This window comes from Mesoplodon densirostris, chromosome 7, assembly GCF_025265405.1.
Source record: "Mesoplodon densirostris isolate mMesDen1 chromosome 7, mMesDen1 primary haplotype, whole genome shotgun sequence".
NCBI lineage: Eukaryota > Metazoa > Chordata > Mammalia > Artiodactyla > Ziphiidae > Mesoplodon > Mesoplodon densirostris.
In genome coordinates, this window is record NC_082667.1 from 103,984,501 (window position 1) to 103,998,882 (window position 14,382).

A 14,382-nucleotide genomic window follows, 5' to 3' on the forward strand; every position below is an offset into this window, starting at 1 on the left:
CCAGGAAACAAAGAGGGAAAAAAAAAAGTCTCTTGCCTCTTCAGCGGGTCCAGACTTTTCCCAGAATCCCTCCTGGCTAGCTGTGGTGCACTAACCCCTTCAGGCTGTGTTCTCGCACCAGTCCTCTCCTTGCCATCCGACAGATTCCCAAGCCTCAGCTCCCAGCCCCTGCCCACCTTGGTGGGTGAGCAGACAAGCCTCTCGGGCTGGTGAGTCCCGGTCGGCACCTATCCTCTGTGCGGGAATCTCTCTTCTTTGCCCTCCGCACCCCTGTTACTGTGCTCTCCTCTGCGGTTCTGAAGCTTCCCCCCTCTGTCACCTGCAGTCTCCACCCATGGAGGACCTTTCTAGTGTGTGGAAACCTTTCCTCCTTCATAGCTCCCTTCCACTGGTGCAGGTCCCGTCCCTATTCTTTTGTCTCTGTTTATTCTTTTTTCTTTTGCTCTACCAAGGTACGTGGGGAATTTCTTGCCTTTTGGGGGATCTGAGGTCTTCTGCCAGCGTTCAGTAGGTGTTCTGTAGGAGCTGGTCCACGTGTAGATGTATTTTTGATGTATCTGTGGGGAGGAAGGTGATCTCTGCGTCTTACTCTTCTGCCATCTTCCCCCTCTCCTCCAGAATATTTCTTTACAGCATCCATTTTGCTGGCCCAGAGTAATGGGCCTACCTCACAAGTACAGGTTTTTAGCTAATTTATTCACTGGCAGATCAAGAGGCTGTAAGATGTTCTAAATTTCATTCCAAGTTACTGTAATCTAAAAATTAAAGCTAGATGAATGAAAACAACTAGCACTTAAATCTTAATGTCTCCCAAACCCACATCTTCTATTGTCATATAAAATCAAACTCCTGAAAACATATTTACTTTGCCTTAAGAAATTAAATAGGTTAGAAAAACACTTTGAAGTATCTACAAATGCACATGCCCTCTGACATTGCACAATGAGAACACACACTGTACAAATTAAATAACAATATACATCTATTACCACCCTGTGCATATTTCTTTGGGACTTGGAAACAAAATTTTCCAAATTATACCTCAGAGCCTTCTGCCAATTCTACCACATATCTCACATTATACAGAACTAAAGTTTACTTAGTTCCCCTTTTTAAAATAATACAAATGAAGGATTTATACTCATAGGTGGCTTAGGAACAGAGTAGACTCATACTTGGGGTAGAAAGCACAGAACTCAAGAGTTCTCTTCCTTTCAGCAGGAAACTTAGCTTATGAGATATCCTTGTAACCAGACTAGATATTAAAGAAGTTAACATTTTACCCAGCTTTATTATTCATTTTTTTTCTTTGTGTTGAAATAAACAGTTTGCAAAGACTTCCTCTCAAGTCATTAAAACATGACCAGGTAGGAAAAGATCAGTTAAACACTTTCTACCATAATTTAGATTAAGATACATAATATTCTTATTTTCAAAGACAAAATATGCCATTGGTTCAAGGATACATTAGATCCTTTCAATTCGATGCCATGCCATGAAAAGTAGAAAAACACAAAGTGAGATAATTTATTGAATCCAATGTTTTTAGTAGATTAAGCCTCTTCTTTAAAAGCAAAAATCATCTTTGTATTTTGCTCAGAGCAAACCATTTTTTTTCTGGACTAAGGTAGTATATTTTTTTGAATCTTCTTGAAATGGTGCTTAAACTTACATAGGGTGAACTTCCATGAACTTTGAGAAGGCAAAGATGCAGCAGTCATAGGAAATGAGAATATTTGATAAGTTTACATGACTTCATAAGTACTGATGTCTTGTAGTATGTGGATCCAGACATCTTGGGATGTCTGGACGTGTCTGGAGTCAACTGGATACTCTGGTCAGAATGGTTCAAATTTAGACAAGAAAATCTCATACAATCAATTAAACTGAGTTGATGGTTCTCTGATATGAGAATAGAGACTTAATACGTATCTGATTCTAGGAGAACAGTGTAAATATAATATCTAAGAAAAATGAAGACTTTGTGTCTGAAGCATAACTTATTTGGTAAACAGCAAGATTAGAAAACTATAAAAGAAAAAAAACCCTCTTTTTCTAGAGAGACTGACCATGGCCTATGACTAAAAGCTCAAAGTTCCAATTCAACATTAATTACATTTTATGAAATTTCCAATGTTAGGCAGAAATTGGGCTCATTAGCTAAAACGAGTCTACAAAGGGCGATATTGCTCTGGTGGGACTGTTAACTCTGAAGAATGGTGTTTTATTTAATAGACAAAATGGACTTCATACATATCCATTATCAGTGCCTTTAAAACCAAACAACTTTAAAATTTAGCAGCAGTTTCTGCAAGTACAAAAATACACATTTATTACATAACATATGGTAGTAAAATTTGTCAAGATATATTATACAAACTCAAAAGGATTTTAGATAAAGCATTGGTCTAATATATTATAGATTGACAGAGTATAATAAAATGACATGTAGTCTGTCTTCAAATCATACAATATAATACTTTACAGCAATATTAACTATTCACATTAAATGTTACAGGAGTATCTAAGGGAACACAGAGAGTAGGAATGGTTATTGAAGAACCTCAGCATCTATTTTCTTCCATGCTTCAAACTGAGTGGATGATTTCCTATCCATCAATATGAAAGCAAAAAGGATAGAACTATTATTTTGTTAAGTACAGAAGCAATTTCTTCTGGAAAGACACTCCAAGCTATAAGAGCTTCATTCACATCTTGTGGTTCTGCAGTAGTATGCCCTAAGGGTGAGGGGAATCCCTGTTGCCTTTATATATTATACCACAGAAGATGCCTATGGACACTTAGGAGTCTAAATATAGGGGTGGTTAGTTATAAGGAAAAATCTACTTCACATCTGTGACTGAGATGGCCAGTGTCATAAAGGAGCTCTTTGGAGAGAGTTCTGAAAGTTAATTATAATGCTTAGGACAAACAGGGCCCTATCCCCTAGAGGTAGGTAGCACCTATAGCTAATACTGAAAGGACTTCTTCTATCTTACAGAAAACATTATTTTTTTTTTCTATAACTGGAAAATGCAACCTTTAGGACAACAGTGAAAGAACATTTTGACATGAAAGTTTCTGGGTGACTGAGAAAAATAATTTGGAATAAGTAAATTTGTGGGAGGAAGGTCCATCTGATACTGAACTAAAGAAACCAAATGGGTTCTAAGCAACTTCTTATAAGTAAGTATTTAAAATGAAGGAAGATGCACATCCATTTCTGATTCCTCCCCTTCACACTGGCTGGCAAGGCCAAATAATCCATGGAAATAATCCAGGAGAGGTACTGGTATAAACTTTAAGGCAAGAGAGAGGAGAAATGCCCATGGATATGAAATAAACCAATGGGGTATAAACCGTGAATCATTTAGGACAAAGAATATGTAAAAACTTCTGGAGGTAAGAAAATCCAAAGCCGATGACTGTCTGAAAGAAGGCCTGACAGCCACTCTTATGGCTCCTCTTTTCTGTGACTCTTTATAACCTGCCAACCTCAAAACTGTTCTCAAACGCCAAGTGGCAATCAGAAAAGGGATGATTTACCAGTAATTTTTTCTGGCTGACTAATCTAAGAGGTAAGGAGCAGAAAAATATTTCAGCAAAGAGGAGCCATGCTTTGATCACATGTTGGCAATAGCAATTGTGTAATAGTGAAAGGACTGCTGTGGCAGTTTTTTCCTCCACACTAAGACAGCAAACACAGTCAGAAGGTCACCGTATAACAGGAAAAATGCATTTCTGGAGAATGTTTCTAGCTCAGGCACCTCTCAAGGACACTGAAATGAGCAACCATCTCCTTCTTTCTCCTCACAGTTCTGTGTCCTGGAACCTCTGCGGAGCAATGAAACACTAATGGAAAAACACAACCAACACAACCAAAAAAAAAACCCAAAACAAACAAACAAAGACTATTATATCATGGTACTCATGGCTTTTGAATCACTGTAGTTTTCTTCCTCTCTAGCTGCATCAATGGGCTAATACCTGAAATGATGTTGTGAGGACATGTGACTGACTATAAGATGTCACAGAAATGGCCACTGGTTCAGATTTGGGGAAAAGTTTCAAATAATTTCCTTTATTATTGAACTCGTTTTCCTTCTGTAGCTTTGATTAGTGGCATTTTTCTTGCCTACTTATTAAACACATTCCATGGAACGTGGATGGTTTCTCTGCACCCTTCCCTCTCTCTCTACAGTTCCTATTCTTCACTTTTGACATCCTGGCTTTCTCAGGTTACTAATTTCATCATACATGGCATGTTTCCTCTACAGAAGATGCTTTCTCTAGCCCTCTGCTCGTAGTTCTTAAAACGCATGACAGAATCAAACCATGCTCTAATAAGGAAGAGCCTCCCAAACACTCAGGTGACAAAATTTTTTAGTCTAAACTTTTTGCCAAATAGTCTCAATAAAGAGAATTCTTTTGTTGTCCTAAGTATTAGCAATGATTGTCCTTATGCTACCCATCCCAGGTATTTTACACAAAGAGGTCATAATAATTATTATCTTTATATCATGATTAGCCCAGTTTCTGTTCTTGTAGACATCAGATTCTTATTGCGGTTAAATGTCTTTGGTCAAATGTCTGTCCTCAACATCACAAACCACTGTAGGCCCTGAGTCTGGGCTGCACACGTGATCCACAGTCAAAGAGCTGGGTGAGGATCTTCCGTGAGGCAGAGTACCAGAACACTGCCCACTAATCTCTCCTTCTTCGGGTGACTTCATACAAAGCCCGAGTCTGTCTTCCACTAGGCTGACTGGAGAGCTACAGTGTTTCTCTGAGTCCTGGCTGGGGTAAGAACTATACCAGCGGGCTGTTTGCACAGCTCCAAGTCCTTCAGCCGCCCTTCGGGGCGTGTCTTTCTGTCTCTCATGCAGTGCGTTGGCTTCTGGAACACCAGAAGCATGTGGAGGAGGCTCCGTGTGTCCTTTTAGAGAACGTATTTTATTTTCCTCTGGTCTGGGTGCCCTTGCCTTCTTTTTGAGGGACCAGTTTTTCAAACTGGCTACTCCATTTCTCAACCATGTGCTGGGGTGAAGAGTTACAGAATGCATTTGTGAATGCCACTCTACACTGTCCTTTTTTGTATAAGCCAGGCGGCCGCTGGCCTGCCCTGATGAGGGACCAGGAATTCCAGAAATGAGGCTGGAACTGCTAAAGTCAGAAGAAAGCTCTTCCTGTTTTCTTTGAGCCTGAAAAGTGCAATCTATTGGAGAGGAAGTTTCAGTGGGTGTAAACACAGAGTGTTCAGAAATCTGAGAAAAAGCACTGTCTTGGGAGCTCACTGATGAGCCAGATGGAGAAGTGCCTGGGGAGGACAAGCTGGAATAGCTAGTCCTTGAGCAAATGTTTAATCTTGGGAGTAAAACCTTATCAGTGTTTTGGTTTGTGGCACTAGTCTTGCCCACCTCGATCCCCATGACCAAACTCTGATTAATAAGCTTTTGCCCCTCCATTTGCAAAGACTTGTGCCGCTTGAGATAATCTTCCTCTCCATGCAAGAGACTGGTTTCATAGCTGGCTTTATGTTGTTTCTTTGAATGAATCCCCCTGAGATAGGTCAGTTTGCAGTGTTGGTCATCAATGTTAGGCTCTGAGCATCGCCGGTGCCTCCTTGAACTCTTGAGGGCATCTGTTGTGTGTGGTGGGGAGTACCCAGATGTATCTGTATCAAAGGTCTGGCTCCTGGGATGATCACATGAGGACATGTGACTATAAGATGCCATGGAAATAGCTACTGGCTTGGATTTAGGAAAAAGTTTTACATGATTTCCTTCATTATCAGACAAGCTTTTTTTCTTAACATTTTTATTAGTGGCATTTTTCTTGACATCAGTGCCTATGAATAAACTCTTTTTAAAACATGTCTTACCCTCTTCCTGGAGGGGCTGATTCTGATTCAGTTGGCTCTCATCTTTTTTCGAGAGAATTGCATCACAGCTGGACTTGCGTAGCTTTTTCTGATAAAACTCCCTGAGATAGGAAAGCTTTGAATCTAGATAGTCGTAGCTGGGCTCTGAGCAGCGCCGGTGTCGCCTCAAGCTTTTTGGAGCATCTGCTGCAGTTGTGGACAGGTGGCTGGGCGTGCTCATGCCAGAGGGGGCCCTGGCATGATCCTGCAGGGGGTCCTTTGTGTACACTGCAATGTTCACTGGCTTGGATTCAAGAGGCTGCTCCATTTGAATGTCTTCGTCTTTAGAATGGTCTAAGTCAAAGTCGCTCAGGGTTAAAAGACCTTCTACCTCAGGCTGGTCGAGGTCGTAGTCACTGAGGGTTAACACGGAGTCCATGCTTCTGCTACCCTGACCAAGTTTCTTTACCAAGTCACTACACGGGGCATCAACATCCTCATTCAGCTCATTCTCCAAGCTGTCATAGGAGGAGTCATTCAGTTGGAAACAAGAGATATCTGTTGAAAAAGCGAATCATGATTATTGTTTTTACTTACCCAACTGTGATGATGTTTAGCTTAATTCTGTTTTCATGCAGATTGTTCAAATTCCTGCTCTAAAGAAAGAAAGGATCTTTCACAATCTTCCCAGTTGTAAGTGCAGAATTAAAAGTAAACTGTTGGGGTATACTAGATTTACCTCCGTTCCTGAAGAAATGGGCTTTCCTTAAGTAAGATTTCCTCAAAGCAATGAGGAGATACCAAGAAACAGTTAAAAATATAAAGGAATTAATGCCAGATATACCCAGGTTCTGAAGAAGACTCTTGTCTTTTAAGTGGATTAGCTGGTGGATATACATAATTAACATAATTAGTCTCAGAGATACCATTTACTAATCCTAACAATTTCTATTTGACAAAGTTTTTTTTACTATCCTTTATTTAATCTTTAATACAACAATCACAGTTAGATATTATGGTTATCCATATTTATAAACGAAGATAATGATTTTCAGTGACATAGAATAATTGGCCAAAGGTAACATAACTAGTAATTGGTGGTACAGGAATTCATAATCTGGAACGTTGAACGTCTTTACCCCTAACACACCCTGGCCTGCCCCATGGTGCTAGTTGTTTTTAAAGTGTTTTTGCAGTGCACTAGAATTCTGAGAAGTCTCAGGGACCTCTAGGAGGAAGGTGAGGAGCAAAAAAACCAGGGCTGCCTCTACTGCCTCTGGGCCTTCTACTCCAGTTTCAACCACAGCAGCTGTGTTATTCATATTGGGGTTCCTTGTAAAGTTTTATTTAAAGAAAGGTTAAAAACATCATACCATATAACGCTGCCACTAACAACTTCTTGGAGTTTGGGACCTTGTCTTATCCATTTCTTAACCCTACCACAGTGTTAACATACTCTGACCTATTAGCAGGCCTTCTAAGGAAGGAGCGGAAGTCCTAGGCCCACTAACCCAGGTGAGAGGCCTCCTTCAACTGAGCTGCTGTGGGCTCCAGGATAACCACTGTCCCAGCTGATCTTCACAGATGTGCGTCTATTTCCCACAAAAAACAATCCAATGTTTCACAATACCTGAGGCATTCTCTCTAGTATCACATCTCACTGAAACCTCTCCCAAGAGGGAAGTGATTTCTTCTCCAAATATCCGACAGCAATTTTCAATCAGAAATTGTATGAGAAGAGAAACCTGTACAAAAAAGGGACAAAAATGAACTGCTACTTCTCATATAGCATATCTAGAAATCACATTTCATATATGAATCCTGATTCTAACAAAAAATGCAAAAGAATCCTGAGAAAAATTCATGTCTGCTTTAAAAGTATACAATACAGTTTCCTCTAACAAACTTGATACTTTCAAGAGTAGTTTGAGCATAGAAATTAACTTTAATCAGTGGACTATAGTTATTATTTGTTATTATGTGTGACCTTGGCTTAATGCTAACATTTTTATGCCAATAGTTCTGTCTTTAAAATTAGAGTAATTTTAAGTATTCTCTATAGGGCTTTTGGGGTGAAGAAATATACCTTCTCATTAAAATTCATGAAGCATCATTAGATGAACTCTTATAAAATGAATTTCTTATGTAAAAGGCAGGTGTCATAAGCGTGGGAAGTGGGTAGGTATCCTCTGTGGAGTTATTGTGAAGGAGAGAGACAGCTGGAGAGAAAACTTGTATTTTGCCAGACTAGTCTCTTCCTATGCATTTCCTTCCCTTAAGCTCCTTAACTGGAGGTGCTTGGGGGAAGAGGTAAGATTTTACTAGGGAGCTTTGTGCCTCCCTGGGATACACTGGAACCTTTACATAGTTTTCTTGCTCCAATAGCTGAGGCAAAGGAGCAGGCAGAATGTTGGGAGCAAGGGGAACTGATGCCCCCACCCCTGTACTAACCACCAGGCCCTACACGAGTGTGATTTCAAGTAACTACTGTATGAACTATGTCAATATTATCAACACCTCCATTTTTTAGATGAGGAAACTGTGGATCAATGTAACTAATTTTGCCCAAGATTGTACATCTGGCAAGTGGTAGGGCTGAGAATCCAACCCTGACCTGTCAAATACCAAAGTCCTTATTTCTTTTTAAAATCATATCAACTGATTTCTTATCACTCTATGGTTTAAGTCAGTCAGTCATAGTTGGTTTTCCTCCTGAAAGGGAAAAGGGAAGTAATCCAACTGCTATCACATTTTTTGCTCAAGAAATCACCTTTCTACAGTCTACCAGGATAGGATAAAACACTCAATGAACTCAAATTTATAAGGGTATGTACTGAAGTTATTTAAGAAAATACCTTTCAGAATTAATACCCTGAATGTTAGGTTCAAAATGGGGACTTGGTCCCTCACAGCATAAAAATGAAAAACTTCATTACCTTTTTTGTAAATTCGCTTTCTAGTTCTGGGCTGGAGGAAGTAGGAGGCCAAAGAATGCTTGGAGCGATGCACACTGCTAAATTAAATGCAGTCATCTGATTGGATGATGAATGTTGCTCAATGTTGTATAATACCCCAAAAAGATACCTTAGGAGAATAACATTGGCTCTTGGAAGCTGGTCTAATAGCCTAAAGACAGAAAAATGCACTCTTTAAGCAAACATTTCATAGAAAACTTGTATAGCCAGGCAGCCCTTGCTTTTCACAGTTGAGATGTATGGGAAAGTGTGTAAACATGGTACATGCAAAGTGAGGACTGCCTGTACATAGGAGAGAAAGTGAACACTGGAGATTTATTTATTTATTTTGTACACTGCCTTCACAATCCAATGAAAATGTGAAAGAATGCAGAAAAATGGTTCATAAAAAAATGCTGCCTGAAATATTTACCTGAAACTGGTACAATGTGTCTTATGCAAATCCTGTAACATTCCAGAATATTCTCAACCAAAACCCAAAAAAACTTTCTGATGAAATTAAAGTTATATTTAATATGCTCCTTTACTTCCAAGTAGCAACACAAGGATTCTGTCTCTTGGTAAAAACCCAGACTTCAGCTACGAAGACTCCCAGGTCCATTCTGAGAGCTTATGCCCTGCTCCCACAGCTTCCGAGGTCAGTTTTGTCTCACATCTCTTTATCTCACTGGTGTTACTTTCACACATAAGTCAACCTTACGATAGTATTTCTCCTACTGTTCCTATTTTGTAATTGATAAGGGATTTTAAATGATCATTCACTAAAAATGATTTTTACTACCATACAGAAAACATATGTTGATAGTCATGCTTGTTGCTTTTTTCCAACAAGAATGTGTACCCTGGGGTTACATTGGGTAATCTGACTCCTGTTGCATAAACAGCAGAGAGGTGTTTCTTCAGCACTATGGACTGACAATGAGTACAGTTTTGTAGGGACAAATTATGAAAGATACTGAAATGGACCAAAAGATTACTGAATGTATTCAATGGAAAGTGAGGCACTGTCTATCATACTCTAGTGCAGTGGTCCCCAACCTTTTTGGCACCGGGGACCGGTTTCATGGACGAAAATTTTTCCATGGACAGTGGGGTTGGGGGGCATGGTTCAGGCGGTAATGTGAGAGATGGGGCGCGATGGGGAGCAGCAGATGAAGCTTCGCTCGCTTACCCGCTGCGCACTTACCTCCTGCTGTGTGGCCCGGTTCCTCTCAGGCCGCAGACTGGTACTGGTTCATGGCCCAGGGGTTGGGGACCCCTGCTCTAGGGTATCTGATTCTATGGGGGCCCTAAACCTTTGAGTTATTTTACAACTCTGAAAATTGTAGATTACTGACAGCAGTGCACTTAACACTTGTCTATAGACTGGAAAATTCTGTCTGGTGGAGAGATAAATGGTTTATTTGTACATACACCCCCGTGCCCCAGTAGTAAAAGTCAGTTTTGCATCTACTTGTAAATTCATTTCAGCATTTCTGATTTAACTATGTAAGTTGTGGTATTGATAGTTTGAAATCTCCTTTGAACTGGCAGTAATATCTTCCTAGTTCTCTCATTAATTAATGTTTTAAATAAAATCTTTCACGTGTTCATTCTGTATCTGTATGAAAGCCATACGTCTACCCTCTTTAAAAAAAATCGCCCATTTAACACTTTGTAGAACATAAAGTTTTAGACAATGAGCAACAAAATACAGAATCCGATGTTCACTACCTCTGAATGGTTTCCACCAAAGCTTAATGAAAACAGAGATAGAATTTTGTTACATGGCTTTGATTCTGGTGTCTTCAACAGTTATACTATTTTCTTCTACTGATAAAAGGTGTCTATCAATAGCAGTGTGTACATAATAATTTGTATTTGAAAGCTGCTCAATTAAAAACCTGTACTAAACAAGCATAGGCAAATAAATGATATTGGGATTCTTAGGTTTTCACAGAACTGGAAGTATTGCTTCTCTTATAATGCAGGAAATATTCAGGAATCAGTGTGGCGAGTCCTGCCAGCAACTTACCTTTGCATGAGTACAGACAATGAATTCTTTGCATGAATACAGACAATACACTTTTCCCTCTGTAGTATTCCCACATACCCTTCTCCATATATCTCTTTCATAGCACTGATTATACTACACTATTATTCTTTGTTTCATCTATTCTATCTATTCGACTAGACTTAGTTCCTTGAGGGGAAGGAATTTTCTCTATATGAATTCAGTTGCTAAGTGAAGTATATAAGGAATTGTCTGGTTAGTTAAATATTTACCAAAACTAAGATCATAAATTGTAGATTGGGTCTACTGTGTTAGCTATTGATCTAATGGGTTTCAGCTCCTATCAGATTCAGATATACAGAAGGTGTACAATGGTAGAGTATTCCATGTTAATAAGGTTAGGGAAAAAACAATAAAAATGACAGTAGCTAGCATAAATCTATTTTTAAACTGGTCCTCATGGATTTGACTTTGATAGTCATATTACATTAATAGACAAGCTTATAAAATATGTTTTTTAAAAAGTATTTTTGAGAAATGACCAAATTAGAATAATTACCTTTGAACTGCATTTATTTTTTCTTCATCATTTCCTTGATCCATTACACAGACCCAATGATCATAGAGATCTGACGAAAAAGTACTTCCTGGAATATTTCGTAGAAAATCCTTATATACAGGGAAAAATAAATATTTTAAATTGTTATTCTCATGCTAATTATGTATTAGAGAAACTACAAAGAAGACATGTTATTGGAAAGTACAGTTAAGTTGTCCCTGCTTTGGAATACACAGAGCTCTGTGCCAACCCTTCAATGATGTGCACACATAGAGATGCATGCTTTGATATTTTTCTAACAAAAACCAGAGGGAAATTGGATTCTGGACTATAGTGGTAAAGATAATGGACAACCTGTTTGGGATGAAACCTCCTGTGTGTGTACATTTCAGCAAATTAGTATAACATGGCAGGGTCTGGCAAACCATCCTAAATCCTTTTTATTTCACTAGTTAAAAGAAATGCATGAAGATATTTGTGAGATTCATAATGTGGTAATTAGTCGTCCAATCATTCTATACATATTTATTCATATGTGCCAGGCACTGTTTAAGGTACTAGGGATAGAGTAGTAAATAAAACCAAGTCTCTGTTAGAACTTTATATTCCAATGGCATTGGTGAATAATTCCATCCAGAGGTACTTATAGTTTCTCCTTATATTCCCCATAGAAGGGCTCTCATGTATCATGGGGAGAAAGCACTCCAGGCTATGGCTGGGATCTGGGAGCCTAGGACAGCACCCCATGCTTAATGTACATTAAATAATATGTCCCTGGTACATTATCCTTTCTGGCCGTTGAGAGCCTTTTATGCTGAGACCACTGGCAGGGCTAGGTGTGGTGAAACCAGACTATGACACAAGTAGGATATAATCAACGGAGTTTGTTGTTTGACATATGTTAATAAAAAGCTTAAAAATGAACTAATTTTGGTCCTGGTCCTATGTTCCTTTCTGATCTAGGCCAACTCTCTATGCTGCTTTTGTCATGCTTCTAACAAGCCAAACTTGCAAAGTCTGATCTCCACCTTAGTAAACTTCAGGCAGACAAAACTCAATTTCATATCTAAGCACTGTACCCATGGTTGACTATCCTCTTGCAAGCTCCTGCCTACAACACGGAGATAGGTGAAAGTCTGCAATTGAATAATTTTAATCCTTGCTGGAAAATCAAATCAGCAACTTCATCTATGTGCTTTAAAACGGCAAGGCACAACTTGTTACTTATATGTCATGTTTTTATTACTAAGATGGAAGCTGTGATACCTAAGTGTTGCAGTTAGCTAATTAGGTGAGCATGTCCCCCACTAGCTTATTAGCTCCTTCAGGGCAGGATCAGACCCTCCCCTTCTACATCATACACCTTAATGCCAAGCACAGTCCCAGACATAGTCGAGGTCATTACTGAGCTGTTGCTATTTGTCATATGGTCAAATATTAGTGAAGGACAAGGGAAGGTCAACTAACTATAACTGAGATTCTAAAATAATGTTTATAAACCTCTTTGTAGTCATGTTACCTGTTATCATACATTTGTTTTAGAGTAGTTAACAAGTAGGAAGATGATTGATACAAAGTCTTTCTCTGTTCTATTACATTTTTCAGTAGAAATGTACCTGGATACTTGTGATTCAGATGTGTCATCACAAAAGTTACCTCTTTCTTTTGGGTAAAGCTACCAAATTTTCACAATTTCAGACTAACTTTAGTTGCTGCACCTACTTTAAAAGTCAGAGTCAGAAGAGCCAAAATCTGTTATTTCAAATTGGGGCAGTGACAATGTCTCTCTTTTTAAATCTCAGTGGAAAAAATACTTATGATCTGTTTTGAAAAAAAAATCATTAAATCTTAAAACCTACACTTGAAAGATAATAACTTGTAACATCTCAATGAACTCTCCACAGCTGGAATAACAAGTTACGAAATAACAACCACCATTGGTCTGAGAAAGGCTGTGAGAGTTGGTTCTGAATGACAATCACCAACTCTTAGCACTCAACGGAAAGCCTCCTCCCCTCCAAAACCAGAACCCAGGCCATCAGCAGAATGTCCATATTAATTCGAGATGAGATTCCTAGGATTAAAAATGAACTTTTCCTCAAAGGTCTGATGGATCAAAATTACAGTATCTCAAGCAATTTTCTTCCAATTATAGTTTGAAGGTTAAGCTTATATTTAAACAAAACCAGTATAAGCAAAAAATTAAAGGAAAACTTAAGTATCACTTCCAAATAGTCTTAAAAACAAGAAACAAAACAAAAGCTCAAAAACTTTCAGTAAAAAGTTTCCCTTTCCTAAAACCACTTGGAAGAAATGAGAGTAAAACACAGTTATATGATTATGAAACTTTAATTAGTTGGAACCCATCTAACCAGACTTTTCAATCATTTGGATTACTTTCTGTCTTTTGTTTATTCTTCTATAAGTACAATTTCTTCAATCTGAAATACAGTTTAACTCTTCTAGAACCATACTTCCTTGTAATAGCCTCAACAATTTAGTACAAAGTTTTAAGAAGCATAGTGCTGTGATGAATAGCATAGTAAGGAAAATTTTCTAAAACATAGGCTTTAACTTCTTAAATTAAGAGATGGGAGAAAGCCTAATTATATGGTAAAAAAAAAAAGAGAAAAATTCATCATACATATATCTGCATGTATGACATGTTATGTGGCTAAGCACACCATACATAATTTTATTGTACTCCAGGATTGAAGGGTAATCACAAATCCTGTGTAGAATAAATTAGATGACCCTAGCTCCACTTCTCCAGTTCTTTTGAGTGATACTTTATTGTGAAAGTCCATGGCAGGGATTGTTTAAGAGCAGACATGGACCTTTTACCAAGAGACATCTGATTGTTCATTAAGTCATGAAGTATGGTTCTGTAAGCAATTGACCAGCAGTAGAGATATGCAAGAGTCTTCTTCACCATGTTTTCCTTAATTTGGTTTTTATGCTCCAGGCCCTGGGATGCAGGCTAAGGCACTGTCTC

At 38.6% G+C, this 14,382-nt stretch overlaps 1 protein-coding gene across 2 annotated transcripts in view; it reads right to left on the bottom strand.

Moving 5' to 3' along the window:
• Nucleotides 1-2,451: 2,451 nt before the first annotated feature.
• Nucleotides 2,452-14,382, bottom strand: part of ARHGAP20 (Rho GTPase activating protein 20) — a 147,796-nt gene continuing 135,865 nt past the window's right edge. For both annotated transcript variants that reach the window (XM_060103448.1, XM_060103447.1), the window contains exons 12-15: nt 11,388-11,497; nt 8,797-8,986; nt 7,491-7,605; nt 2,452-6,418 (exon numbers count right to left, since the gene is read on the bottom strand). In XM_060103448.1, coding sequence (XP_059959431.1) covers nt 4,569-6,418; nt 7,491-7,605; nt 8,797-8,986; nt 11,388-11,497 — 2,265 coding nt within the window. In that variant the 3' untranslated portion in view covers nt 2,452-4,568. The remainder of the gene's footprint in view (nt 6,419-7,490; nt 7,606-8,796; nt 8,987-11,387; nt 11,498-14,382) is intronic.